The sequence below is a fragment of the Ochlerotatus camptorhynchus genome, unplaced genomic scaffold (assembly GCF_037179485.1).
Source record: "Ochlerotatus camptorhynchus isolate MF236.1 unplaced genomic scaffold, CSIRO-AGI_Acam_v1.1 ptg000367l, whole genome shotgun sequence".
NCBI classification, from domain to species: Eukaryota; Metazoa; Arthropoda; class Insecta; order Diptera; family Culicidae; genus Ochlerotatus; species Ochlerotatus camptorhynchus.
The window spans coordinates 4,399,231-4,424,588 of record NW_027040855.1 but is presented as its reverse complement, the minus strand read 5'-3'; the positions used below and the strand labels follow the sequence as shown (position 1 = coordinate 4,424,588).

The window sequence follows — 25,358 nt, the reverse complement described above, 5'->3', positions numbered from 1 at the left end:
AAAGGTCTAAACTTTTGGGGTGGTTTGAGTACCTGTCAGGGTGGGTTTAGAATTTTAGAAAATTTAAGAAATTTTTAAAAAATTGTACAGAAGACCAGGGAGCTAAAGGGAAGTTTTAAGATTGTTATGACAGTCACAAAATTCGAAATTTCTTCCATAGATGGATTCCCCGAGTCATGTTCTCAGCTGAAACTCATCGTCTGCTTTGTTTCCACCGTCATCTCCACTAGCTTTCAACGAGGAGGTAGGTAGGGTAGAGAACTACTTCGGCCTAATCGCCCATTTTGGGCCTATCGAGCAGAAACTTCAAATAAATCCATGATTTCAGAGTTAACAAGTCAATTATGCGTTTGGTACGATACTTCCCAAGCAACAATTTTTGTTTTATTTAAGTTTTATAGCAGTTGATATAACCAAATTATAAAACCTTCACTGACGACCACATTGCTTTAACAATCTCCTGAGAACCGCAATACAGCCATGTCATGGCCAATTGGCCCAGTTTTAATGCAGTCATTAAAACTTGATATGCGAACTACTTTAGGAGCATAGGATTTATGTCAGTTTTATCACACTCTAGACGTGATTGTTAAAAATGAAAACATAAAACCTCCTCCAGGTCAGAAAGTTTTAACAGCCTTCTAATGACTACCATAAAACTATATTACAACCGCATAAATCGCTCCTGAAGAAGTTGATAAAACATGATACGCAAAACATTTTGACAACTTTGAAGGTTTTAAGTTGGGGTTTTTGGATGATAGTTAATATTGAGAAATATTTTATTGTGGTTTTATTCTTTCGATGTTTGATGTGAAATCATGATCCTTGTCAGTTGGTTATAATGGCTGATATTATTTTACATTGAAAATAAGACGACTTTATTATAATTTTAAACCAATCTGTATATGCTTCACAGCATGCCGTGCAATATTTATGGTGATTATTATACCAAATAGGAGCATAAATTTAGTGCGCCATATGAATACTAAAAGATAGGGATATTTTTAATTTGTCTGCATTAGCACCATGCATTAAAGAGTCATTCAAAGATTATCTATTTAGTACAAAACTGTTACTACTGTTGAGCAATAACCAGTCACATATTATTTAATTATACATAAATGTATGAAAGTGTTTTATTGCCTATCAATTAAAGCGTAAGTATTCATACTGTGTGAAATTTGTTCATACGGCGACATTTTTTTTCGTTATAACTTGCTACTCCTTAAAAATACCTCAATATAACATATTCTCCTAGATTGGAATTCTATAGCATAACATAAACCTAATGGTTGTATCTTAGCATTTCGTAGTCCAAATTGAGAGCGTTGAGTTATATTTAAGCTGTATAACTAGCTTGCTGGTTTTATTCGGTACAGCGAATCAAAACAAAACAAAAACCATGGCAACCTGTCAAAAAGTCAACATTCCAAGCAATCCTCCTATTTTCGCTTGTAATCAAGATGTAAGAAATGCTTATTGGATCCACTAAAAGCTTTTTCAATACAAGGTTTAAAGCCGTGGCTATCTCCAACCGGATTTAGTGAAACTGTCGGCGTTGCTTTAAGAAGGGTTCGTGGATCTTTCGGAAGTGTATCGGAAAGCCGCTTGTTCAATATTTTTAAGAGCTCCTTCACCGCACTGTGCCTTATGTAGGGATCGTATAACTGTAGTTCCTCCAGGAGTTTCATATTGTCGATCGTCTCATCTTCATCGTGTTCAGAAGCACTGAAGGGGTTTTCATTTCATATATCTGAATAGATTTGCTTTTTATAATGACAAAAAAATTCAGAGTATTTTTTGTTGTAGCAGTATATTTCTTATCTGTGAATCTTAGGCCTCTGATAAAGATGATAGTTGTAATGAAGCTTTAATGAAGGTCTAAGACTGCTTCAAGTTTTATATCGGTCATAAAAAGTGTACCATAAAACATAATTGTATGTTTTGTTTTGGTTTTATTCTTCAGTTATAAGTAGTGATGCAGAACCACCTTACAGCTACAGTTAAAACTATGAAGTCTGAGTTTTAATTTAGTAGTCATAAAACAGTTTTATAGACGACTTGACGGCCTGATTTTATGACAAGCACACAAAACCGTAATACAACCACAGGCTGGAAGAGATACTATGATAAAACAATGATAAAATAAGAATAAATCTTCCAAGCATTTAGATTGTTACTTGGGTTTAGTTAATAAGCTACCGAACGAAGTCAATGAGAACGCGTGGTATGAAGGTTTGCACCCATTATTCCCAAAAACAAAAAAAGCGCTCCAACCGAATCAATTTTTATCTTCATCCGATAGGCCGAAGTGAATTCGTTGGCGTTTCAATTGCGTTTCAATGCGTTAGGCCGAGTTTGGTGTCAAGAAGCAGTGTTAGACTTTTGACAATATCTCAACGATTGGTTTCTCGTTTTCAAATCTTACGGTACGTACAGAAAGGTAAATAAATTTGGAAGCCAGCAGTAATAATAACATTCCGTTTGGTGCTAAACTGAACTAGATTAAAAAGGACTAAGTGCGGGTTATGCTTAATAGGCCGGAAATGGGGTAGTTAACCCTAATGGCAAAAGCGAACGAACTTCAAACAATGAACCAAGCACCGCAATAATGAGTTGCTATCGAAAAACAGACTAAAGGGTGTCCCACATCAAATTACATCACCGAAAAAAAACGCTGTAGAAAATTACCCATTGGGTATTTTTTTTTTGAAAATTTGGGTAGAAGTAGTTTAGAATGCATTGTTTGCACTTTATTTTTATCGCTGTCAGTATTTCGAAAGTTGGAAAAAAAATGGCGTCACCCGAAAAGCAACGTTGCGAATTGATTTTGCGCAAGCACATGGAAAATTCTCAACTCTCTCATCGCGACATCAGAAAACAACTCGGAATCGTGCAGTCAACGGTGAGTCGTGTGATTAAACGTTACTACGAAAGCATCGAACGGAAGGAGAAATACGGTCAGAATGGATGTTCTATTAGTGATCAGGATCACAAGCGTGTCGTGAAAGCGTTTAAGCGGAATCCCAATGCTTCGGTCAGGGATGTGACCAAAAAGTTGAATCTGTCCAAGTCTTTCGTTCAGAGAGCCAAGGACCGTGAGGGACTGCATACGTACAAAGTGCAGAAGGCTCCAAATCGTGACGAACGGAAAATTACGGTGGGAAAGTCACGGGTCCGAAAACTGTACACCCAGATGCTGACGAAGCCTCATTGTCTCATCATGGATGATGAGACTTACGTCAAGGTGGACTTCTGGCAGCTTCCGGGGCTACTGTTCTTCATCACCCAGCACAAGGTTGATGTTCCGGAGGAAGTAAGGAAGCAGAAACTATCAAAGTTTACCAAGAAATACATGATTTGGCAAACGATCTGCTCATGTGGCAAACGGAGTGCACCGTTTGTGACTACCGGGACTGTAAACGGGGAGATCTACCTCAAGGAGTGACTACAGGAGCGTCTGCTTCCTCTGTTGAAGCAACACGAGAGCCCTACGATGTTCTGGCCGGATCTAGCTTCGTACCACAATTCAAATGTTGTCCTGGAGTGGTATGAATCCAACGGGGTCACTTTCGTACCCAAGGACATGAACCCCCTAACGCACCGAAACTAAGGATCATCGAAAATAATTAGGGCTATTATAAAGCAGGCACTACGGAAGCATCCCAAGAAAGTCAAATCTAAGGAAGACATGAAGAAGGGTTTCCGTACAGAAGAAGCTGCAGCCAGATGTTGTACAGAACCTAATGAGTGGAGTTAAGCGTAAGGTGCGAGCGTACGTTTATGGTATTGAAATTAAATGAAAAAAATTTGCCAAAAGCTTGCTAATGGGTTATATTTTATTGTCTTAAGGTTCAATTTACTTTGATGCATTTTTTTAAAATTCAAATGCAGTTTTTTTCGACGCATTATTTTAGATTGCAAAAAGCTCGCGTCATTTTGTGTAAAATATCAAAAGGAATCGAATAGTGCGAGCTTTTTGCAATCTGAAATAATGCGTCGGAAAAAACTGCTTTTGAAATTTTCCAAAAAGCATCAAAGTAAATTGAACCTTAAAGTTTGAAAAGGATAGGTCAACTATGTAATTTTCTACAGCGTTTTTTCCGTGATACAATGTGATGTGGGACACCCTTTTTCTCGTGACTCACACCGTAAAAACACACACACTGCTGCTTGTGTCGCACAGTGGGACGAAATCAAGAACAGTGGGGCATGGCCATTTGCGACGAAACTATTGAGTGTTGCATTTTGATGTTTTCTAGAATGTTTCTTCAATTTTTGAGTACTTTATTTGAGTGGTGAAATTTTTTGATTATACACTCAGATAAAAAAAAATAACTTTTTTAATGTGTTGTTAAAATTGATGAACATCATATTTTCGCTGATTTTCATCAATTTTAACAAATAGTAGATGAAATCATTTTAAGAAACTTTGTTCAAAACGACAATTTCTCTATCGCTCAAGTGGACGAAGTTTTAGGGTGAAAATAGAGTACAAACGGTAGTACAGACTTAAAAAGTGTTTTTTACAATAAAATTTTTGTTAATATTTTCATTTTTTTTTTTTCAATGTTCTACAAAGTTATAAGTGCGTATGGCTGAAAATCTGCTTAATAAAGACAACCAACCAACCTATAAGTGCGTAAAACTGCAATTTTTTCTCATACAAACATCCCTTCGTTCAAAGGATCTACGCCCATTTTAATATTTATTTTAACACTATCCTTAAGGGGATGTATCTTACAGGTTAACAGGTGCTCACATGATAACACCTTCCAATTTCGTTAATTGAGTCAAAGAAATGTTCAGGATAGTACACCATTTGTGCACGATCTGTTTGCGCTTTTCTGGAGAAATGCTTCGCATTGTCACGGAAATGTAAAGAACCGATACTTGCGATACACGGAACTGTTGGTCGAAAGGTAAACAATGATTCAGCGTGATAAACAGCTGTTCAAACGTCATCTGAAACAAGAAGGGGTGTTCCAAAGTCGTGCTCAGACATACATACCAACAGGTGGAAATTAACGATTTTAAATTGGCTTACTTCTTGAAAAGCCTATTGGTCCCAAGCAAATCGATTAACGTACTCCATTCCAGTCGAAATTCTAGTACTACACTATGTTTGTTTTGATTCTTTATGAAAGTTTGACCCATAAAATGAGGGGTTCGTGGATTTTCCTATGTTTCGAGAGGTGCATCGATTAGCTTGGGACCGAAGATAGTACCAGAGCTGAGCCAAAAAGTTCAGCACGTTTTTTCGGGACCTTCTGGTCTTAGAGTTACCTCTATCCTCTATGCCTATACCGTTTGTACTCCATTCACACATTATAGCTTGAAATTTTAGTAGAAGTTTTCACATTAGAGAAGTTTAGAGTACTTTGGGGGAAGATCAGATAGCTTTAAATTGGTTACATTATTTTCAAAAAGTTGCGGCAACTTGCAAGAAGTTCAAAGAACTATGAAAAATACCGATAATTTCAGGGGTGCTACACACTATGAAAATGTCATGTAAATTTAGGTTCTCTGAGACCGACACATGTAAGCGGCCCTTTTGACAAAAGAATCAGTTGAAAGAAACAAGAAAATCAATTCAATGAAACATTCTCTTCGTCGATTTGTTTATGTTTCGGTTTGAGAACACTTAACTTTACATGAAATGTTTGTTTACGTTCCATGCTTTACGTCCAATATGGATTACGTCTCGTGTAAAATTAGTTATTTCTTAGTGTGTATGTTGCTGCTAGGCTGGGGTACCTTAAGGGTTACCAGACCCTCGGTGGGCTTGGCTAAGCAACGGCCTACCAGTGAGGGTGGGTCATCCAACGACCTCTTTTGATGGCTACCTTGATCTGGAGAACTATACTTAGTCTCAAGGTCGGCTGGTGTAAATTTACTGGACTAACCAGGACTCGGATAGTGTGGTATAATTGAATAAATAGCTAATGATTGACATTCGCATTCTTTAATTCCCTAAATTTTACATGCTGTGTGTATGTCTGTGGGGTGTGTAGTATGTTCGCTTAAACTATACCTGGCCATGATGATGGCTAGCTTGATGGCGGGAAACGTGGTGGTGATTGGGCTCGAGAAGGACGACGATTACCGTGGTGATTGGGCGCCGGTAAGGGTGACGATGATCCTATCAACCGCCGACAATTGCCGGTTATGATCCGTGGCGAGAGTAGGTTCCAATTACTCACTACTATGGCCCGGTAACCCGATTGGTGACGAAACTGGGTCCGTGGGTATGACTAAGCAATCCCCTGGTCAGTGCAACGAGGACCAGATCTCTCTTCCTGAATCTCGTGAGAGAACGAAGTATGCTCTTAAAAGCACGAAACGGTCCCAGACAGCTTATTCGGAGCCTTCCCTGAAGGTCGTTTCCGGTTTATAATTTACGGGTCCTATTGGGCAAACAAATAACCCTATTAATTTATATACACGTGCCTGTCCCAAGGCCATCACAAATGGTTTTAATTGCATACCTGATCTTCACACTCTAATTATGTTTAATTTACTTCCTCATTTCTATTTTCAAAACTTCCAACGTTATCTAGTTTTTCTTTAATTTTCACCAACTATTAACACTTAATCCGCTCCTACTCGCGTCTCTGGTTACTTGTCAACTTGAAAGAGTACATCCACTTCGGTGGCACAAAAGTCATCCAAGAACACATTGCTTGAAGCCGATTTGTTTAGGCTCGATTATAAGTCAGTGATCGCGCACGGGCAGAACTTTTCCTACGTTGTGTTTATTTAGGGATGTATGAATAAAAGACACAGTTTGCTTCACCGTCCTGCCATGGCGGAGGTATTCAAGATACTACTCTATTTATTGATAGTGTATAGGGATACAATACAACACACAGCTGGTAGGGTAGGAACACAGGTAGTGGACGTTTGCACAAACAGTCAGTTATTGACAGCTGTACGAGTTTCAGCTCCGTTTATGCGTTTGTTTGAACGGCCATGTTACGTTGTGGTATTGATAAAAAAATTCTCATGTGAATAGAGTTTTCAATTGTTCTCTCGGTGTTTTTTAGTTTTTTTTTCTTTCGCTCTTTGAAATTAATAGAAAGAAGTGCACGACAGTTAGTTCGCGGTGGCTTCAAGAAAAAATGACCTTCCTATCGGGTGGTCATACTCGGATGGGTGAAACTTATCGCTAAGCCATGATGATGGTAACGTATGACCGAAGCTTAAAATCATTCCAACAACAACGCCACCGTTATCACTGACGGCAGCTTCAAAAACCAACGGCCGTGCCAGAGGATTGAGTACATCCCTTTGTTAATTACTTGTCCCTTTCCTGTTGGTCTTCTCTTGTCCTTTTCTTCTAATCTATCCACTGAACTATTACTTCGACTCAGATTCCAGCAGTTGGTAGTGTACCTAGGAATATATTTATTGGTTATTCTAGTTGATGCACATATGCTCTAAGGGGGTCTAAGATTTTGTGACAAGCAATGCATTAGGTATAGGAAAAACGCCACGATAGGGGGGGAGGGGGTAATTTTTTGCTCGTTTTTGCGTGACATAATTAATGCATGGGCCCCATGCAGAAAACATATTGCTAACAATATTACAAAAAAAAAACAAATGTTACAAACGGTAACAGCTACGGAAAAGGGAAAATCACATGATCTTCAGGAAAGTTCCATAAATTCCAGGATAATTGCAAGGACTTTTGGCAAGTTCCAAAAAGTTCAGGGAAGTCTAGAGAAGTTCAGGGAAATTGAGAGATTTTGAGAAGGTCCTGATCCTTAGGGTAGTTACAATAACATTAGGGAAGATCAGAATTTTTAAGAAAAGTGTTTTCTTTCAGGGTACTTTCATGAATTTAAATAACCTTTCTATTTAAGTCATAATTTTTTTTTCATATTTTTATAAAGGAGGCTTTCAGCCCTGGGCTGGTTTGTCTCCGGCTTCAGTGACTATCTTGGCACCACGTAAATTATTAGGACTCCGAATTTCAGAAAAATTGATCTCAGAGAAGTCCTAATAAGTTTCAGAAAGTCTAAAGAACTCCATATAAGTTAAGAAAACTTCAGAGAAGATAAGGGAACTTCACAAAAGGTCCGAGAACATCTAGTAAATTTTGGAAACTTCAGAAAAATCTAAAGAAGTGCAAGCAAGTTTGGAGATTTCAAGGAACATTCCATTACCTGACTTCATGGAAGATCAAAGTACTGGAAGACAGTTCCATTAACCTCAGGAAAGTTTTAAAAACTTTTAGAAAGTTTTGTGGCAATCAGTGAAATCCAGGGATTTTCTGAAAGTTCAGATAATCTCTGGGAAGTCCAGAGAACTTCATGGAAGTTGAATTAATTTCATTTAAATGCAGAGAGCACCGGAAATTTGATATAAATTCAAAAAGCTTTAAATCTTTACAGAAGCAACCCGTAGATCCCGTTATTTTTCTGGAATTCTCGGAAATGTCAGCAAGTACAGGTAAATTAGGTGATTTTTAAGTCAGATAAATTAACATCTGGAAGATTTGGGGAGCTCTAGAGAAGTTCTAACAACTTTAGGAAAATGCTTACCAATTGGCATGCGATTTTATGTTTCACACAAGGGATTTGGTTTAAGAAGAATCTGACCACGTGAAACAACCATGTCAGGGTAGAACAATAGTTGAGGGTTTGGAATATCAAGGTTAGGATCTGGGTTCACATCGCGTTTACGAAGCGAACTAACAAAACGAACGAGCTAACGAAACGAATCTATGAATGACTCTCTTACCTATAAGTTTTGTAAGTTTTGTGGAAAGTTGATGACAATCAAACTATACCCATGCATCAGTGTCTATTCTTCTTTTTCGCATGTCAAGTTTACAGCTTAACGCATAATATTATTAGCTTATTGCGTGCTCTCAAGTTACTGTTCTAGATGAACTTCCATAATTATCAATTGAGAACTTTCGATGCCTAAAAATTCCTAGACCGTATCGGTAATCGAACCCAGCAGCGTCCATCATGGTCTTGCTTAGTAGCTGTGCCTTTACCGACTGAGCTAAGGGAGACTCAGTGTCTATTAGAGGGAACCAAACTGTACTTACCTGTATTTATCCGTTCCTAAATTACAATTATAGACTCTCACATATGAAAATCAGCGAGTAGCCAGCTCTCAATTTATCATTACAGCACGGGACATAATTAATGAGTGTAACATTGGACGTTTATTCTACATAATACTAGATTCGTGTTCACATAGGGGAAATGGATGTAATGTCGGCCTAAATGCCCCTAATTTGGGCCCATACATAAATTCAGCAATCGACTTAATTTTCAATTGCGACCAAAAATATCCATTAGTACCGTCCCAATGTCGCGATCATTTGGATAAAATTGATAACTAGCAAATTTTTGGCGATGGGCCAAATCCTAGATCTGTAGGCCAACATAAGAGCCGTACCTAATACCGGAAAAATTACTGGTAGCCTTACTTATAACCTGAGATTGGTTTTCCACGCCCCTTTGCCTCTAGAAAATGAGCACCAACAATGCTGACAAAAAGTCCGAAGTAACAATCAGGTACCGATCATTCTAAACTGTACATTGGACAATGCACTACAGCTTTCCCCCGAAGAACGCGTTACCCACTGAGTTGCACCCACCGCTTTGTCTCGGTGGGTTTTCACCCAAGCGCTCTGATTTTCTGCGAGTGACTAGTTCTCCATTGACCCTACTCATATGCAAAAAATCAGACCGACTAGTTGAAACCCCGCCGCGAAAAATTGGTGGGTGCAACTCACTGGGTAACGCGTTCTTCGGGAGATAGCTGTATGATAAGTAAATTTAAATTGATGTTCATTTTTTACATTGTTTTTACTTAGGACCTTTTGATAGAGTACTCGAGAAATATTTAATTAATAGTGTGAAATTGTGAAGGTTTCGGGAATGCAGATTTTTTTGTTTTAATACACCGTGTTTATTTTGCAGTAGTGCCACTAGTAGTAGGCTGTGAAACGTTTTGACAGCAGTTTGTTTTGAAAGTGCTACTTTTTCAGAGCTCAAGTTTCGTCACGATTCATGAAGTTTTTTAAATTCAATTTTAGCAGTTTAAACCTGGGAGGGAGAAGCAAATACTACACACAAAATCTAATAAATCAATCACAATATTGCGCAAGAAAATTCTTGGCAAATAAAAATTATCAAGTAATTTGTTCCCATAATGAGGGGTTTCGGTTTTTCGTGTCTCTGTTGTTTACGTGTTACCGTCGGATGACTTAATGCTTGTGGAAAGTTGAAGTTGAAAAATCACTTGTAGAGACTCGTAGTGAATCAGCCAAAATGAAGAGTCAGGTGAAATACTGCGGCCGGAACAGCAGGAATTATCCTGGATTGGGTTTTTTGCGCTTTCCTACTGATTATATCACAAGATCCCAATGGATTAAGTTCTGTCGGATGGATTCCGGAACCGGCGAAATTAAACCAAGTCTGTAGCGTAAGTGTTGACGGTACAAGTGTTTTGCATTTTATCAATGTTGCTATGATCTTTTTTAATTATTTGCAGGCCCATTTCTTAGAGGACTGCTTCCGCGTCGATAAAAATGGGAAGAAAACGAAAAAAAAAGATGCCGCTCCGTCGATTGAAGCTTGCTTGCTACCTCCTGAAGAGGAACCGGAAGAGTGCGATCGGTTGTTGGACTTTTATAAATCCCGTCCCCTCTTCGCCGGCTCTTCTGGATCATACCTACGCGAACTTTGCTGCTGTGGTGCCTGAATGGGTTACTATTGGAGATGAAAAAGATGAACAGAACACTGAAGAGGATTCAGACCCGGAAGTCGCCAGGAACGATCTAGATTTGGAGGAAAAGTTCGAACCACAAAGTGAACCGGTCTGTGGTACAGCGTGTAACGAAGGAACTCATTCGGGCTCAAGGATAAGAGCTAGTGAGAAGGAAAATTCATTCAAGTTGCTCAGGTATAATAATAAACGCGTAGGTAATATCTGGGAGGGACAAACAGACTCGGAAAATGTGAATGTCAAGTGAAGCCAGAAATGAGCTGTCACAAACTGTCAGTGAGAGCCAGCAGTACAAAACATCATGTTGAGTTGATTTGAGCTGAAATTTTGTTGTTACCAACTGTTATGAAATGATGAATAAATGTGTGAATATTTTAAGCATTTCCTTTATTTACGAAAAACAATACATCACATTAACAAACAATCCCATAAAAATGGTCAGATATAGACATTTGAATACCCGAACCAAACCCGTACCCAATTCATAAAAATTTCAAGAACCCGAACCCGACCTGACCCCTGTAATTAATGGAATTAATTTAATTACGGCTACTTCCTGTGCCGGAGTTGAAGTTTTTGCGTGCCCCTCGATGCTACCCGTACCCAAATATACCCCTTACCCGATCCGAACTCAAAAATATTTTCTTCGTATACTCGTACCCGACACGAACCCGAAAATTTAGAGTAACCGTTCCTGAATATCTCTACAACCCCCTCCATTTTGAGAAAACTATCAAATTTATGATACAACATGCTTGGTACACTACAATTTAGCTAAATTACATACCGATTCCTGAATTTTGCAGTGCAAATTGTTTTCAAGCAAGAAAATATTTTGTATTCGATATCAATACTTCCCATTGATTAATGTTTTGTACTGCTGGCTCCCACTGACAGTTTGTGACAGCTCATTTCTGGCTTCACTTGACATTCACATTTTCCGAGTCTGTTTCTCCCTCCCAGGTTTAAACCATTAAAATTCATCTTCATTAGTAGTGTGTTTGTCTTCGTACGTATCTTATTTCTTCTGACAGGTGACATGACATCGATTAAATAAGATTAATAAGTAAAAACAGTTTTTGTAGTAGTTTATGCTAGAGGGTTACTCTACATAGTTAAAATCACTTTAACTAATTTCTGTTACAAATTTACTACTTAAAATCTGCTCTTCCTATTTCATTCCAGAAATGTTCAATACAGTTCAATTCTATGCTTTAGGGAGAATAATATCTGATCTCAAAGTTCACCCACCGTGAAATGAAGCTCACTTAACATCGCATCTTTTTAAATGCTTTTCGTTCTGACGCGTACCCCAGGATGAGAATCGATAATCTAATAGGGGAAACGCTCCTATAGTTGCGGTACGTTAGAAGCGTTAGATTCCTCCATACACAACTATAGGAACCTAACGCTTCTAACGTACCGCAACTATAGGAGCGTTTACCCTACATTTATGTTTTCTTTGGTCAACCACTCTGTAACCAGCCTTGATTTATGTTTGCTGTCGTTATCGTGCATGAGCCCAACGTTTGGATTTCCCAGAGTAATTTGCATCTAAATTTCAAATGGTTTGTGCGTTGTCAGTTTTTAACTTACTGAGTTCAAATTTTGCGATGATGATCTGGTCCCGATTCCGAACTGTTTGAGCACTGTGGAGCGATAATTTCAAATTTTCCATCACTCTATTTTGCATAGATAGCATAGCATATAACAAGCTGCACAAACTCGTAGGTAGTACGAGCTCCAAACTACTGTTAAGAAGAAGACTCACCTCCATCCGGTACTGTTACATACTAATTTGGAATTAATCACTAACGCTTAGATAAAGGATGTTTCTCCTTCCAGCAGCCCAGAGCTGTCCATCACTCTATTGTGCATAGATCATGTAAAATGAGTTTAAATTAATACCAGAAATAAAAATCATAGCGAAAAATCATCAAACAAACTTCAATTCAAGTGCTTTATCCTGAAGCGATGTGTAATCAAAAATCTAAAATACCGATTGATTGTTTTGCATTTAATTATCTGACCATACTCTCACCCACTTTTCAATAACCCTCTCGACGCTTGCGGTGGCCAATCAAAACAAACACCTTCACCAAAATTGACATTGTGACCATCCGTGTAATCAACGATCGATGCCACGATGACCACGTGTCGTTTGCCATGACTGCCATAAATATGTCCACGGATGGTTGAGTACTCGCACCATTTGGCTGGCCATATCCAAACCACTGCCACCACCGATGACGGACCCACCAGTCAGCTGCTGAAAGGACACCCTCCTGAAGAAAATTATTTCTACCGAAATCACAAACTGCATGATGTTCGCTATGGTAACCTGTTCGACGGTGATGTAACGTATAGTTTCATCGGTTTCGATGGACCTATTTCCGTAATTAATTACCTGATCTCTGTGTGCACGCTTCACGGTGGAAAATTTACACGATTTTATTGCATGTTAAGTTAATCAATTTCGTTACGCTTGATGCAAAGTTTGAGCACAGTAGAACAATAATTAGAACACTTCACTGAGCAACAGCGTCATTTCATCATTTATTGCAAAATTATCAAATAGGATGCGGCACTAATTCGTCAAACTTCATTTCACTTTTGCATCTCGCGATTGAATCGGTCGCTGGACAACCCGGTAGAATTTTGTTTAAACAAACTGCAATTTTTAATTCGTGAGCAAAAACTTGTTGCATGGGGAAATGAAGTTCTTTGTGTGTCATAAATGGATTCCATGTGATGAAGCAGTACTACACCATATATTGTTAATATATAGTGATAGAAAAGTTGACGAAAGATAGACCAATTGAATGAATATCGCCGACATGTTTGCAGATTTGACAAAATATATTCCAATGTCATAGGCAATGTGTGAAATATGCACCTAAAGATAATTCTCACACAGCAATCCAGTCCAATCCGCAGCAACTCCAGCACAGCATACACACAGGATTAAATGTCACCAACCTGATCTGACAAACGATCCATTCAAATCCGAAATCAGCACACTCATCCGGTAATGTTTATTTTCTCTTCTATTGTTCTCCACTATCATCTGCAACCATATACGGATGTCGAGCGTGCCGCAGGTTTTCCACCACAGTCCGTACGAAACAATGAACATCGCCCGATATTTACCGTACAGCACCGAAGCGTACGAGTTTGAAGTATTCTCAATTGAAAGCATTACGGCGAACGGCTTCAGGGAGTAAGTGCAATACAAAAATCACCTTTCCATGTACAACACTTCAATCATTTACCAAAATAAGGCTCAGCCGACGGTTGTTGCTACGTTCATTTTTAACGTTGTAATTCTACTTTTTACAACTTTAGGTCTCCTTTATGTTCTCCTCAGTAGAAACAAACAAACCAGGATCTGTTTTGTGACACTTATTAAGGATAATTTCTAGGCCAACAATTGAAATATGCGGAACAACCAAACGTAAACAATGGCTTAAAACGCAAATTTCTCGAGAATCAAAACACATCCAAGCAAGCTAATACCATGCCAGCGCCGGTGGTGTAGTGGTAAATAAGCGTGACTGCTTTCTCACCCAAATGGGTCTGGGTTCAATCCCAGCCGAGGTCAGTGGGATTTTTCTGAGGCATAAAAATCTCTGGTCATGTCTTCCTTCGGAAAGGAAGTAAAGCCGTTGGTCCCGGCCCATGTGTATTTGAATGGGGGCGATATCCTACGCAGGTGTTGAAGCTGCCTTCCTGCATATTCGATTGCCGTCAATGACAAAAATGACAATCGGTGATTGGCACTAGATTGTGGAACAGAGAACGACGTTAAATAAAGGAATGAAGCTAACAGCACCATCTGATAGAGCAAACTTCCTTTATCGAATGGCATTCTTAGTTTGCGTGGATGTGTTTTGATTCTAGAGAAATTTGCATTTAAAGCCATTGATTACGTTTGGTTGTTCCGCCTATTTCAATTGTTGGTCTAGATTTATTGTCTTGAATATGAGTTCATACATCTAGCATTCATCTGAATCTCAATGAGAATGAGGCTTATTTTAAAAGTGCACCTCACACGACAATTTTTATTGACAATAATCATATCAAGAAGACTGGCAACTATTCCAGAATCCAAGCGACAGATACAGTAGCGCTGCACATGAGTGAAAGTGGAAGCAACACATAGAAAAATGAGCAAATACACAAACCCTTCTTCTGAGGATGTAATCTTTGCTATCAAATTCGTTCGAAGCATTTACCTTTGAGCTGCAGATGACGCGATTGTATCTGGCTCATAGCGTTCGTATGAGAAAATGGAAGAGTTGCCAGTTTTCTTGATTTTTTGTCTTCACAATAACCGTATTGTCATTCTATATTGACGTATAATCACATTAATAATATTGTCAATGCTTGTAAGTATTGACAATATTTCTTACCGTGTGTGGCGTTCACTAAATGCAGTCACTCAATTAACAAACAAATTCCAGTCAGGACTGCTTAAGAATTTTCAAAAACTTACACTGAAAACATTTTTTCGTTAATTATCTCACGCTCTTTTCGTAAAATAAGTTTCGAGCATAAAATAATTAATTCGTTAGTTCTAGATCGAGCTGGAATTAGGGCGTAACAGCTTTTGTAAACAATGACTTCTCTCAATGATCTCTAGAAAGCCAAGGCTCACTCACTCAAATCAACGTCACCATTTGGTAGGGGAAGACTTCCCCTTCCCGTTGGTTATGTTGGTTTGCGTGGGCGTGCCTTGAATTTCAAGAAATAATCGATAGAAGACATTGTTTACAAAAGCTGTTACGCCCTAATTCCAGCTCTATCAAGAGTTATGCGAAACATTCTTATTGCATGTCGTCAGGTTCAATGCCAACTTTAAGAATAATTCATATGAAACAAGAACTGAATTCCGTAAGGATTGGCTGCGAAAATGTGCATTCGTGAAAACTTTGAAACCATTCGTTCGCCTATGATTTATGCTTCGTCCATAGCAGATATTGCACGCGCTTTCTCCGTGTTTATTACGAAACCTTTCTTTATTGCGCTATTTGAATATTCTTCAGGTTTGAATGTGTACATACAATCACGGCCAAATAATTTGTGAGTTAAACTGCGGCGACTGTAATTCGTGTCGAAAATCGTAAATTTCACGATTCGTTCGACGCCATCATGTCAACCTGTGACAGATTTATTTGCGGTTTTATAATCCGATCGATTTTGGAATAGGAATCATTTAGGAGTGCAATCAAAAGCAAAATTTGATCAAGCTATTCCCGTCGCAAGAGCTAACCATCACGATCAATAAGACTATTCCGCGAACTCTGAATTTTCTAATAAGGTGGGTAAATAACCATCTTTTTTGCAATTCCTGTTGGAACTAATCTTCTCTTTCTATTACATTGGCAGCCAGACGACAAAGCCATTCCAAAGAAGAAAACAGTTCGCGTCCTCGGCGTGCTGATCGAATGAACGCTCTCCTTCTACCAGCATTTCCTACAGGTCAAAAAGGACTGCCGCAGTAGACTCAACCTCGTTAAAACGATCTCTCAGCCTCACCGATCCAACAACCGCGATGTTCGGTTTCGGACACCTCTGCCATCCATTCCTCTGCCTCCACCTCTGCGAGCCACCTCTGCGAGCCACCTCTGCCATCCATTCCAGCAGACGCCGCATGCATCGAAGCGGGTCTTCTTCCTTTCCGGTTCTGCTTGAACGCAAATATTGCCACAAAAGCCGCCGCCTTTTCTGCCAAGACCTGCGGAAACAATAGGATCTTTCTCCTCGACGATGGGAACAGAGTCCTCCGCACGGCCGCCAACATCGACCTCCCCCCAATGGCCGAAGTCCATTGACATGGAGAGAAAAGTTGGCACTCTTCACGAATCCAATTGGACAATCGGATCAAGAACCGCTTCAAAGCAGGGGATGCATCCATGGTTTGCGCAGATCGGTCGCCGAGTTACTTGGATCCAACTATGCCGACCACGTACACCGGTACACCGACGGCTCCCGATCGATAAACGGAGTAGATATCGGGATTTTTGGAGACAGTATTGCTGAAAGCAGCAGTCTTCCTCCACAGTGGTCGGTTTTCTCGGCCGAGGCTGCAGCGATCTTCCGTGCCGCTACGACACCAGCCAACAAACCGATACTTATATTAACCGACTCACACAGCGTCGTTCAAGGGATCACCTCGGAAGCACCAAAACACCCATGGATCCAGGCGATTATCAAGTACGCCCCATCGAACACCGTGTACGCATGGATTCCCGGACACTGCGGAGTGCCAGGTAACGAGTCTGCTGATCACCTTGCCGAAGCCGGGACATCGGGTCCCAGACTCACCGACAAGGTACCCCTACAGGACGTCAGACGGTGTATCATGCGGACCATTCGAGCGGCATGGGAAGCCGAGTGGTTCCGCAACAGAACTGCCTTCATCCGCAAAGTCAAAGGGTCAACTGAACCATGGAGCGAACTGGACAACCTGAAGGATCAACGCGTGATTTCACGGCTTCGAACCGGGCACACCAAACTCTACTATAACTATGGTGGCCTGCCGTTCCGCAGAAGCTGCATCATCTGTGGGGTACCCTACACCGTCGAACACATGCTGTGCAACTGCCTGGAGTTCTAAAATCTTCGGGAGTCACTCTGCCTAACTTCCAGCATCAGCGATCTGCTCGGGAATGATACTTCGGCCTCGGCAGCACTAGTAACCTTCTTAAAAGAAGCCAAAATCTACCACTTGGTATAGCAGGAATTTCTTTCGGCCGTCGGGACGTCTCAGCTGGATGGTTTTCCAGTATCTGACTCATGCCAGCTGACCTCTGTTTTGTTTGGATTATTCTTTTGTAGCTTGTTTTAAATCATTTTGTTTTCTGTTGTTGAAGAGCCAGCAACCAAAGTTATTTACAAAATGTTAATATACCATGTATTTATAGGTTACTGACTCTGAGTCCTCTCCTTTCTCTGGAGATGAACTAGCCATAGGCTAAAAATCTCCTTAATAAAGATCTAAAAAAAAGCTTGTCTAGGAGTGTGTTCAATCCTAGGTGCAATCACTTCAAAAATTGTCTTGTCAAGTCAATTTATTTTAGGTTCCTGGCCATTGCGGGATTGACGGAAATGAAAGTGCTGATGCACTAGCAAGACTCGGACCTTCTCATAAGTTCATAGGGCCAGAGCCCCTTTGGGGCTTATCGGCTGCATCTTTCAGAATGGAGCTAAAAGTGTGGGAATCTTCAAAAGTGAAGGAAAACTAAAAGAATACTTCCATTGCTAGGCTGTCCAAGCGATTCATTTATGTGACCCACAAAATCCTGGAACTTTCCAAAAAAGATCTTAGCATATAGACAGGTCTTATAACAGGTCGTTATCACTTGAAGCTGATTGGAAAACTTCAAGACGATATATGTAGCTTCTGTGGTATAGTAAAGGAAGACTCGGAACATTTGCTAAGCCACTGTCTGGCAATTTTCAATAAAAGGCGTAAGTTCTTCGACAAGGGGCTGATAGAACCCTTTGACATTTGGAGAACAACTCCCAGTACGGCAGTGCACTTTATTCGAAGTGTAATTCCTTGCTGAGATAATGCTATTAGTCAAACAATGGCATCTTAATATAGCTAAAAAAAAATGGAGAATTTATCACAATAGATCAGTAAAATGGTCGCAGTGATGAAAATGCCCGACAAAGATTAACGATTGCCCAATATTTTTCAATTGGGTACAGTTCCGGCGAGTTGTGAGGGTTTTTGTCCTTGGATACGGCTTGCACGTTGTTGGTGGTATACCGTTCCTGAGCCATTTTTCCATAGTGACAGGAAACGAGGTCTGGCCAAAACAGCACGGAACAACTGTGTTTCTACAAAAAGGCAAACATTTCTTTTTATAAATATCTTGGTTCACAATGCCAGTTGTCATGAAAATTTTGCTAAACAAAGTATTGTTTGGGGAACTTTGACAAATTTTTCTGCTAAGACTTATCTTGAACCTTTTCTTTTTCGGTAGCCGTGAAAACTCTTGATCTGAGAGCTGCTTGAAATGCGCCTCGACGTATATTTCATCATTCATTATAAAGCAATCAAATTTCTGACGCAACCAAAATTTTGATACGCTGTTCCTCTGGCTTCGATGCCATTTTGACAACTGAATGGAAAATGGCAAAAACAAAAAAGAGGCAACATTCCGTACACACAGTCCTCCAAAATGAGGGGTGTTAACAAGGGGTAATTCACTCAGCACATTGTGCCGAAATTAGATTCGGCACAACTTAGGCAGATCCTTCGGCACAATATTGTAAGCATTGGATTGTTGTAAAGAAAATGCGAGCACTGCTGGAGAGCTGTCATTGAAGTTGTTCACAACATTACGTGCTGTTTGACTGTATATTCAGGAACATTCTCTAATTGAATATACTAGAGGACTCAGACCAGTAGATCACTTATAGATCTAAATACGAAATGTAGGTTCTAGGGTGGGCTCAAGAGAAAGAGGCAGTTAATCAGACCCCAATAATACCCTTAGTTTAAATAATACTGCAACTCACACAAAACAAACTTCAGAAGTCTATTTATCATCCTCCATAGTCGGTCGCCAACAATGTTCCCCACCGGTTCCAATTTTTTCCGGCTGCTGATAGACTGTTGCTTTTCACATCACGAAAGGCTAGCTTTCTGGTCTGCCTTTGAGGGCAATATAAAACCCTAAAATACAGGACTTTTATCCTATGATCACAAAACACCGAAATTTCAAACACCCGCCACTGAAGGCGTCATCCTCAATCCGATTTATCCTTGCGATTTCAAACCAAAACATTCAAGGTGTCAGAAATACCGGGTTGGATATTTTACAAACAATCGCAGCTTACTCTATGACCGGCACAATCGGCACATCTGCGGCACACTGACAAAAAAATGACCCAATATTGGTGTGCGGAGTTACCTACCCCTTGGATGCTAAAGTTTTTTAAATGCATGAATTAAAAAAATCCCCAAATTTGAGTCGGCCAATTTTTCCGCGCACAGCTATTTCTGCAATTAAATCATGATTTGTCTTTTTTGATGAATTTGACATGAAAATGGCAGAGAATATTTGTTTTACCTGTTCAACACTTTGTGACTTCAAAATATTAATGTTAAATGCAGAACCAAATTTACAAGGTACCGTGTGCGTGATAATGTTTGCACCATTGAGTAATGTCTAAATTTAAAAAAAAATCAAAAATTTTGTTTTCGAGTTTTTTTATTCATTCAAAGGGGGGATGTTTCTCAGAGTCTTAAACTATGTTAATCATCGATCGAGTTTCCACTTGTTGCAATTGCTGGCCTCCACACGCTTCCGGAATGCACGGCAGGTTCTAATAATGTAGTCTGGATCCATTTCTCTCCAGGTACGAGTCAATGTTTGTCTGAGGCTTGCTGTACTCGGGTAGCGTTTAGAACAGGGCTTGGCCTTCAATACGCGCCATATTGAGTAAGCGTTTTTAGATCGAGGCTGGATGGCGGTCACATATCCTTCGCCCAGAACGGAAGATGTTCCTGCAACCACTTCTGAGTGTGGTTCGAGGTGTGGCACGGAGCCCCATCTTGTTGGAATACAACATTTGGCTTCGGACCGTACTGTTCTTTCATCCACGGAAGAACATACTTACTTAAAATCCCGATGTAGACCTCCGTGTTGACCTTGTCGCCTTCTGGAATGAACACCGGGTTCATTTTTTTGCCATCGGAAGCCACCAATCCAAACACCATAACGCTAGCAGGATGCTTGGTCAGATACACGGTCTTGTGCTCGTTGGCCACGTCTTTTACCGGAAGAGAACTAATATACCGGTCGGTTCTGGAATTTGATACGGGATCGACGGTAATTCTGCTCTCGTCGCTGAACAGGATTACTGGATTTTTTCAAGGAAATTCAAGATTTTCTTGCATCGTTTGACTCGTAGCTCCCGGATGCGGTTGGTAATCATGTGAGTTTTTTTACGTGCCCTCGACTTCGCCCCGAAATCTTCCTTTACGATCTTCCGTGCCGTAAAGTCACTGTTCCCTTGTTCCTTTGCCACTGTGTGCGTTCACTGGATTCATCCGAATCTTCCTTTTGAAAGCAGCAATAACCCTCGGAACCCGAGCTGACCTCGGTAAATATCACGGCCGTCATGTGACGATGAGAAAACAGGCCCTCTCACTATCACGAGACGAAACTACCTATCATTAGCTTTCTTGACATTTTTCAATGATCAAGCACTCATGAAAATAATTCTTATGGGGTTTTGACATCAAAATTTCTAACTGATTTAGATGAATTTAAGCAAACAACCGCATGTAATCGGTAGAGTGTATATATTATTGAGATTACTTCGGTACAAGTAACTTTAATAGCATTAAATGAGCTAGTAATTACGATGATCACAACACTGTCACGTTCTGTCATGACAAAAAATTCGAGAAAATTTTTAAGAAAATCTCTATCATCGTTTTTTCGTCCAATGATAGTGACAGAAGTATCTCTGTAAATATCGAGTGAGATCTTTCATTGAAAATGACATTTTCCAGCCCTGAGTAACAATCTGGGCTTATTGCGTTACGTAATTTGTGTAGCACGCCAACAGCGAATGGCATGCAGTCTGCTTAAAAAAAACAGCAAACAACATCCTTAGCATTCTAGCATACCTAAGCAAACACTCGTAGTTACCACATCGTCGAGTGTATGCACTTTGCCCATGCAACCACATCAACAAGGCAGCAAATATTTGTAGAATTCATTACTGTACTTTCCGCAACCCTCCCACCAAACCAAACACAATTCTAGCCAGAAAGTCAAGTAGAGATTTTGTTTATTCTCGCACATAAACTTTTGTAGTCATATTAAATTAAACCGCCCGTAATTCAGTCTTGCGTTCGTCCTTATGCTACGTGAATCCTTGCACTTTGCAGAACCCAGTAGGTAGGTCCTACCTATCCCCGCTAACCGACAACGCAAACGAAATAGCGTTTTAATGCAGTCAGTGTACGCCACTAGTTTGGGGTTTCGCCCTGCATGAGCGCGCCTTTGTATAGATGTGTTTGGGGAACGCAGAAAGCAAAAAGCTTTTGCCTTTATACCCTCTGGCTCCTGCACGTCTGTCTGCGGTACTTTTCCACGAATGCATTTTCCAACCTTCATCCTAACTCGCACCATATCCTGACCCCCCTGTCACATCGCACCTCACCGTCTTACCAGAAACCAAGAAGGGGAGAACCCGTGGAGTGCAATTAGCGTGTATTGTACATTCAAAACGCGAAAACTCAAAAACGAAGCTTCATTTCGAAACCCAACTGCAAGGAGGGTTGCACCACGATGCAATAATTGTGCACTTGATGGAGCTAACGAAAGAAAATGAAAGAGAAGGATTATTCTCCATCATCCAACCAGACGCAGTAATAAGCCATTAGTCTACGCTGTGGGCGTCTATCAAGCTTAATGCAGTTAGAAAATATGAAAGCCAGCTGGAAAAGCTGACAAGCTTCATGCAAATTACTGGCACACGCTAAAGTGGAATGCATTCAACTTGAAATTGAACCAGAATCTGTGAAGCACAAATCAATAATCAAGCATTTTTCGTTTCCGCTATTTACAGGGACACAACGGTCGCACAACGTAGCTGTCGGTTCTTTTCCGAATCCAATCTAACGCACTACAACATCTACACGAAAGGCATCTGTCTCCAGGAATGCCGTATAAAGATGGCACTTCAGCACTGTGGTTGTATACCGCACTTTTACCCAAATAACAGTAAGTAAATGTCACTGTTTTGTCCAGCGGTAGATCAGGACCCTACACACTTAATCTAGCTCGGCAAAATCTCCAACAGCCGATTACCTCGGTGTAGAGAAAGGATGGAACTGGGTAGTAAAGTGAAAAAGTTTTGAAAAAGATCTTAAAGTGTGAAGTTGAGTGATCACAAAATGCTGCGCAGGGATTACGGTCCTTTTCCAAATGGTGGAAATCACGACACTCGGCATTTACTTTTGCTGATATCTCTGCAAAATATCAATTTGTTAGCTGAGTCTCGGCAATTGCTTGACTGAATCTCAGCAAAATAAATTGCAGAACTGCTCGGCTGTTGGAATCTCGGCGAAAAAATTTAAGTGTGTACACACTTAAAATTTTTCGCCAAGATTCTAACTGCCGAGTAATTCTGCAATTTATTTTGCTGAGATTCAGTCAAAAAATTGCCGAGACTCAGCTAACAAATAAGATTCTGGTGAGATATCAGCTAACAAACAGATATTTTGCAGATATATCAGCAAAAGTAAATGCCGAGGTAATCGGCTGTTGGAGATTTTGCCGAGCTAGACTAAGTGTGTACGTTGTGATTCTTTGACGGTTCGATGGATCTACTCCAAACAGGGTGACGGCGACGGATACTAGACAATCGGGATGAAAGAGGTCGAAGCAAAAGCCCAAGTTAACTGCACTCCAAGAGGCAGCGTGTCTCCTCGGAGATTTGAATTCAACGTTGGATTCTTTCGGTCAGGATTTACCTTGATAAGTGCTCGTTAATGTTCCGAAATTAACACCAATAAGACTTGCAATCTTTGGAATGGCTGTAAGGCAAATTATACGATCCTATCCATTCAGTAATGTAATAGGGCCTGGGATAAAACCCAGGGTCTTTTGCTCAGCAATCAAAAACGGTTGGACTACACAACAAACGTTTTTAGCTATTTAAGTTTACTTTTTGCAGTTTCGTGTTGTAAAACAGCTGTATAAAAGCTATGAATTCAGCTACAAGCTTAAGCTGTCAAAATAGTATGAGTAGCGCCTATTCAGCGTTTGTACAACTATCACAGGCAAACCGACATGAATGACCATAGCAAAAACAATAAAATTTCTGACCAAAGCACACTACTGACATCTGGCTCCGTGTTCGCGGGAAATATTTAGCTAAACCATGAAGTTATGCGAAGTTATGAATTGGTTCGTGTCTGATCTATTCTAGACAAATTATTTTTATCTAGATAAAAAAAATCCTACAGTTCAGATCACTGCACATTTAAATCGGCCGTTTAAGATTTTCGGGCCTAAGTCAGAATTAAGTGTCATGTCGGTTTGTCGGTGCAACTATCATTCAGTTTGTCAGTCAAATTGAATAACAGCAGCTAATGAACGTTTACACTAATGCTATTCAAATGTTTTTCAACATACAATTTATAGCTGCAATTCAATGCTGATAAAAAGTGTATACTCATACTGAGTAATATAAAGAAGAGATGAACTAGCCATATGGCTAAATAGAGATTTTTAAGGCAAAAAAAAATGAGTAATATAAACAACCAAAGCACATTTCCAACTGTTAAATAGTTTGTACTCAGCTAATAAGCTGTTTAATCAATTTTTGGAAGCATTTATGTAAACAACGTGATTTGGATTTCTGATGTTTACTTTAGCAGTGGTTTTATAACTTTTACACTGCGTCTTTCATAAATCTATAAATAGAATAGTCGAGAAAGTGTTACACATGTACTATTATAAAGCCTCTACTCAGCGATCTCGTTCTTGAACAACATATAGATCTATAAATAGAATAGTCGAGAAAGTGTTACACATGTACTATTATAAAGCCTCTACTCAGCGATCTCGTTCTTGAACAACATATAGATATGATTTTTGCTTTACACCCGAATGCAGCCGAAACATCATTGAGTCATCGCATCCATCGCAGTCCACGCATCATTGTAGACGAAGTAGTTTTTCACGTTTAATTGTGTTTGTTTACCAAATTAATTATCCGTCTGTGCCGATTTCAATCACTGAGTGTCGTAGTTGTGTATAAAAGCTGAAGTTTTCGTCGTGAATTTTTGATTAGAAGTGATTTTGGGCTTTTTATGTGCCAACGCAGTGAAGTGTTCTTTGTGTATTGTTTGATTCCTCCGACGCGCCATTCATCTAACCTCCACGTCGATTTTTCCGAGAAAAGCGCCATCTGCCTGAGAGAAGCGGACAATCGTTTTCATAGCAGTATTCATACCCACATACGTACCACTACATCGACTCGTGCAGCCCGTGAAGAATAGCCAAAGGCGTAACACATCATACACCATAGACAAACATAGCTTCAAGTCATGGAGAATTGCAACGTATGCAACAAAACGTTAAGGTCAAGCAAGTTGATAGTTTGCAGTGGATCATGTAACCGGCGATACCATCCAAGCTGTGTAGGAGTGAACAGAAGTCATCTTGCGTCATGGTCTGCTCAAGTGGGACTCCTATGGTTCTGTCAGGCTTGTCGACTGAACTTCGAGCCTGCTGTTTATGACCGTGACAAGATCATCATGAAGGCATTACGTGAGCTTCTCATCAGGATGGATTCGATGGACACAAGACTGGGAAACTATGGAAAGAATCTTCGAACCATTAACGGAATTCTTTTTGACCAGAAGAAAAGAGCATCCAACCTTTCGTTGGATCAAGCCGCCTTTCACAGGACAATCGATCAACTCACACTTGATGATTCGGTTGATCCTCTCGATCGTTCCAGATCATGCGATGATACCTCTTTCTTCGAGGTTCTCGATGATATTAACAGTACCATTCATCAACCATCTGAAGTCCACCGACACCGGTGCCACTGCTAAC

The 25,358-nt window shown here is 40.0% G+C and overlaps 1 protein-coding gene across 1 annotated transcript in view; it reads left to right on the top strand.

Moving 5' to 3' along the window:
• Positions 1-25,358, top strand: part of LOC135709891 (sodium channel protein Nach) — a 44,684-nt gene that overhangs the window by 10,366 nt on the left and 8,960 nt on the right. The window contains exon 4 of the mRNA XM_065232340.1: positions 22,357-22,511. Coding sequence (XP_065088412.1) covers positions 22,357-22,511 — 155 coding nt within the window. The remainder of the gene's footprint in view (positions 1-22,356; positions 22,512-25,358) is intronic.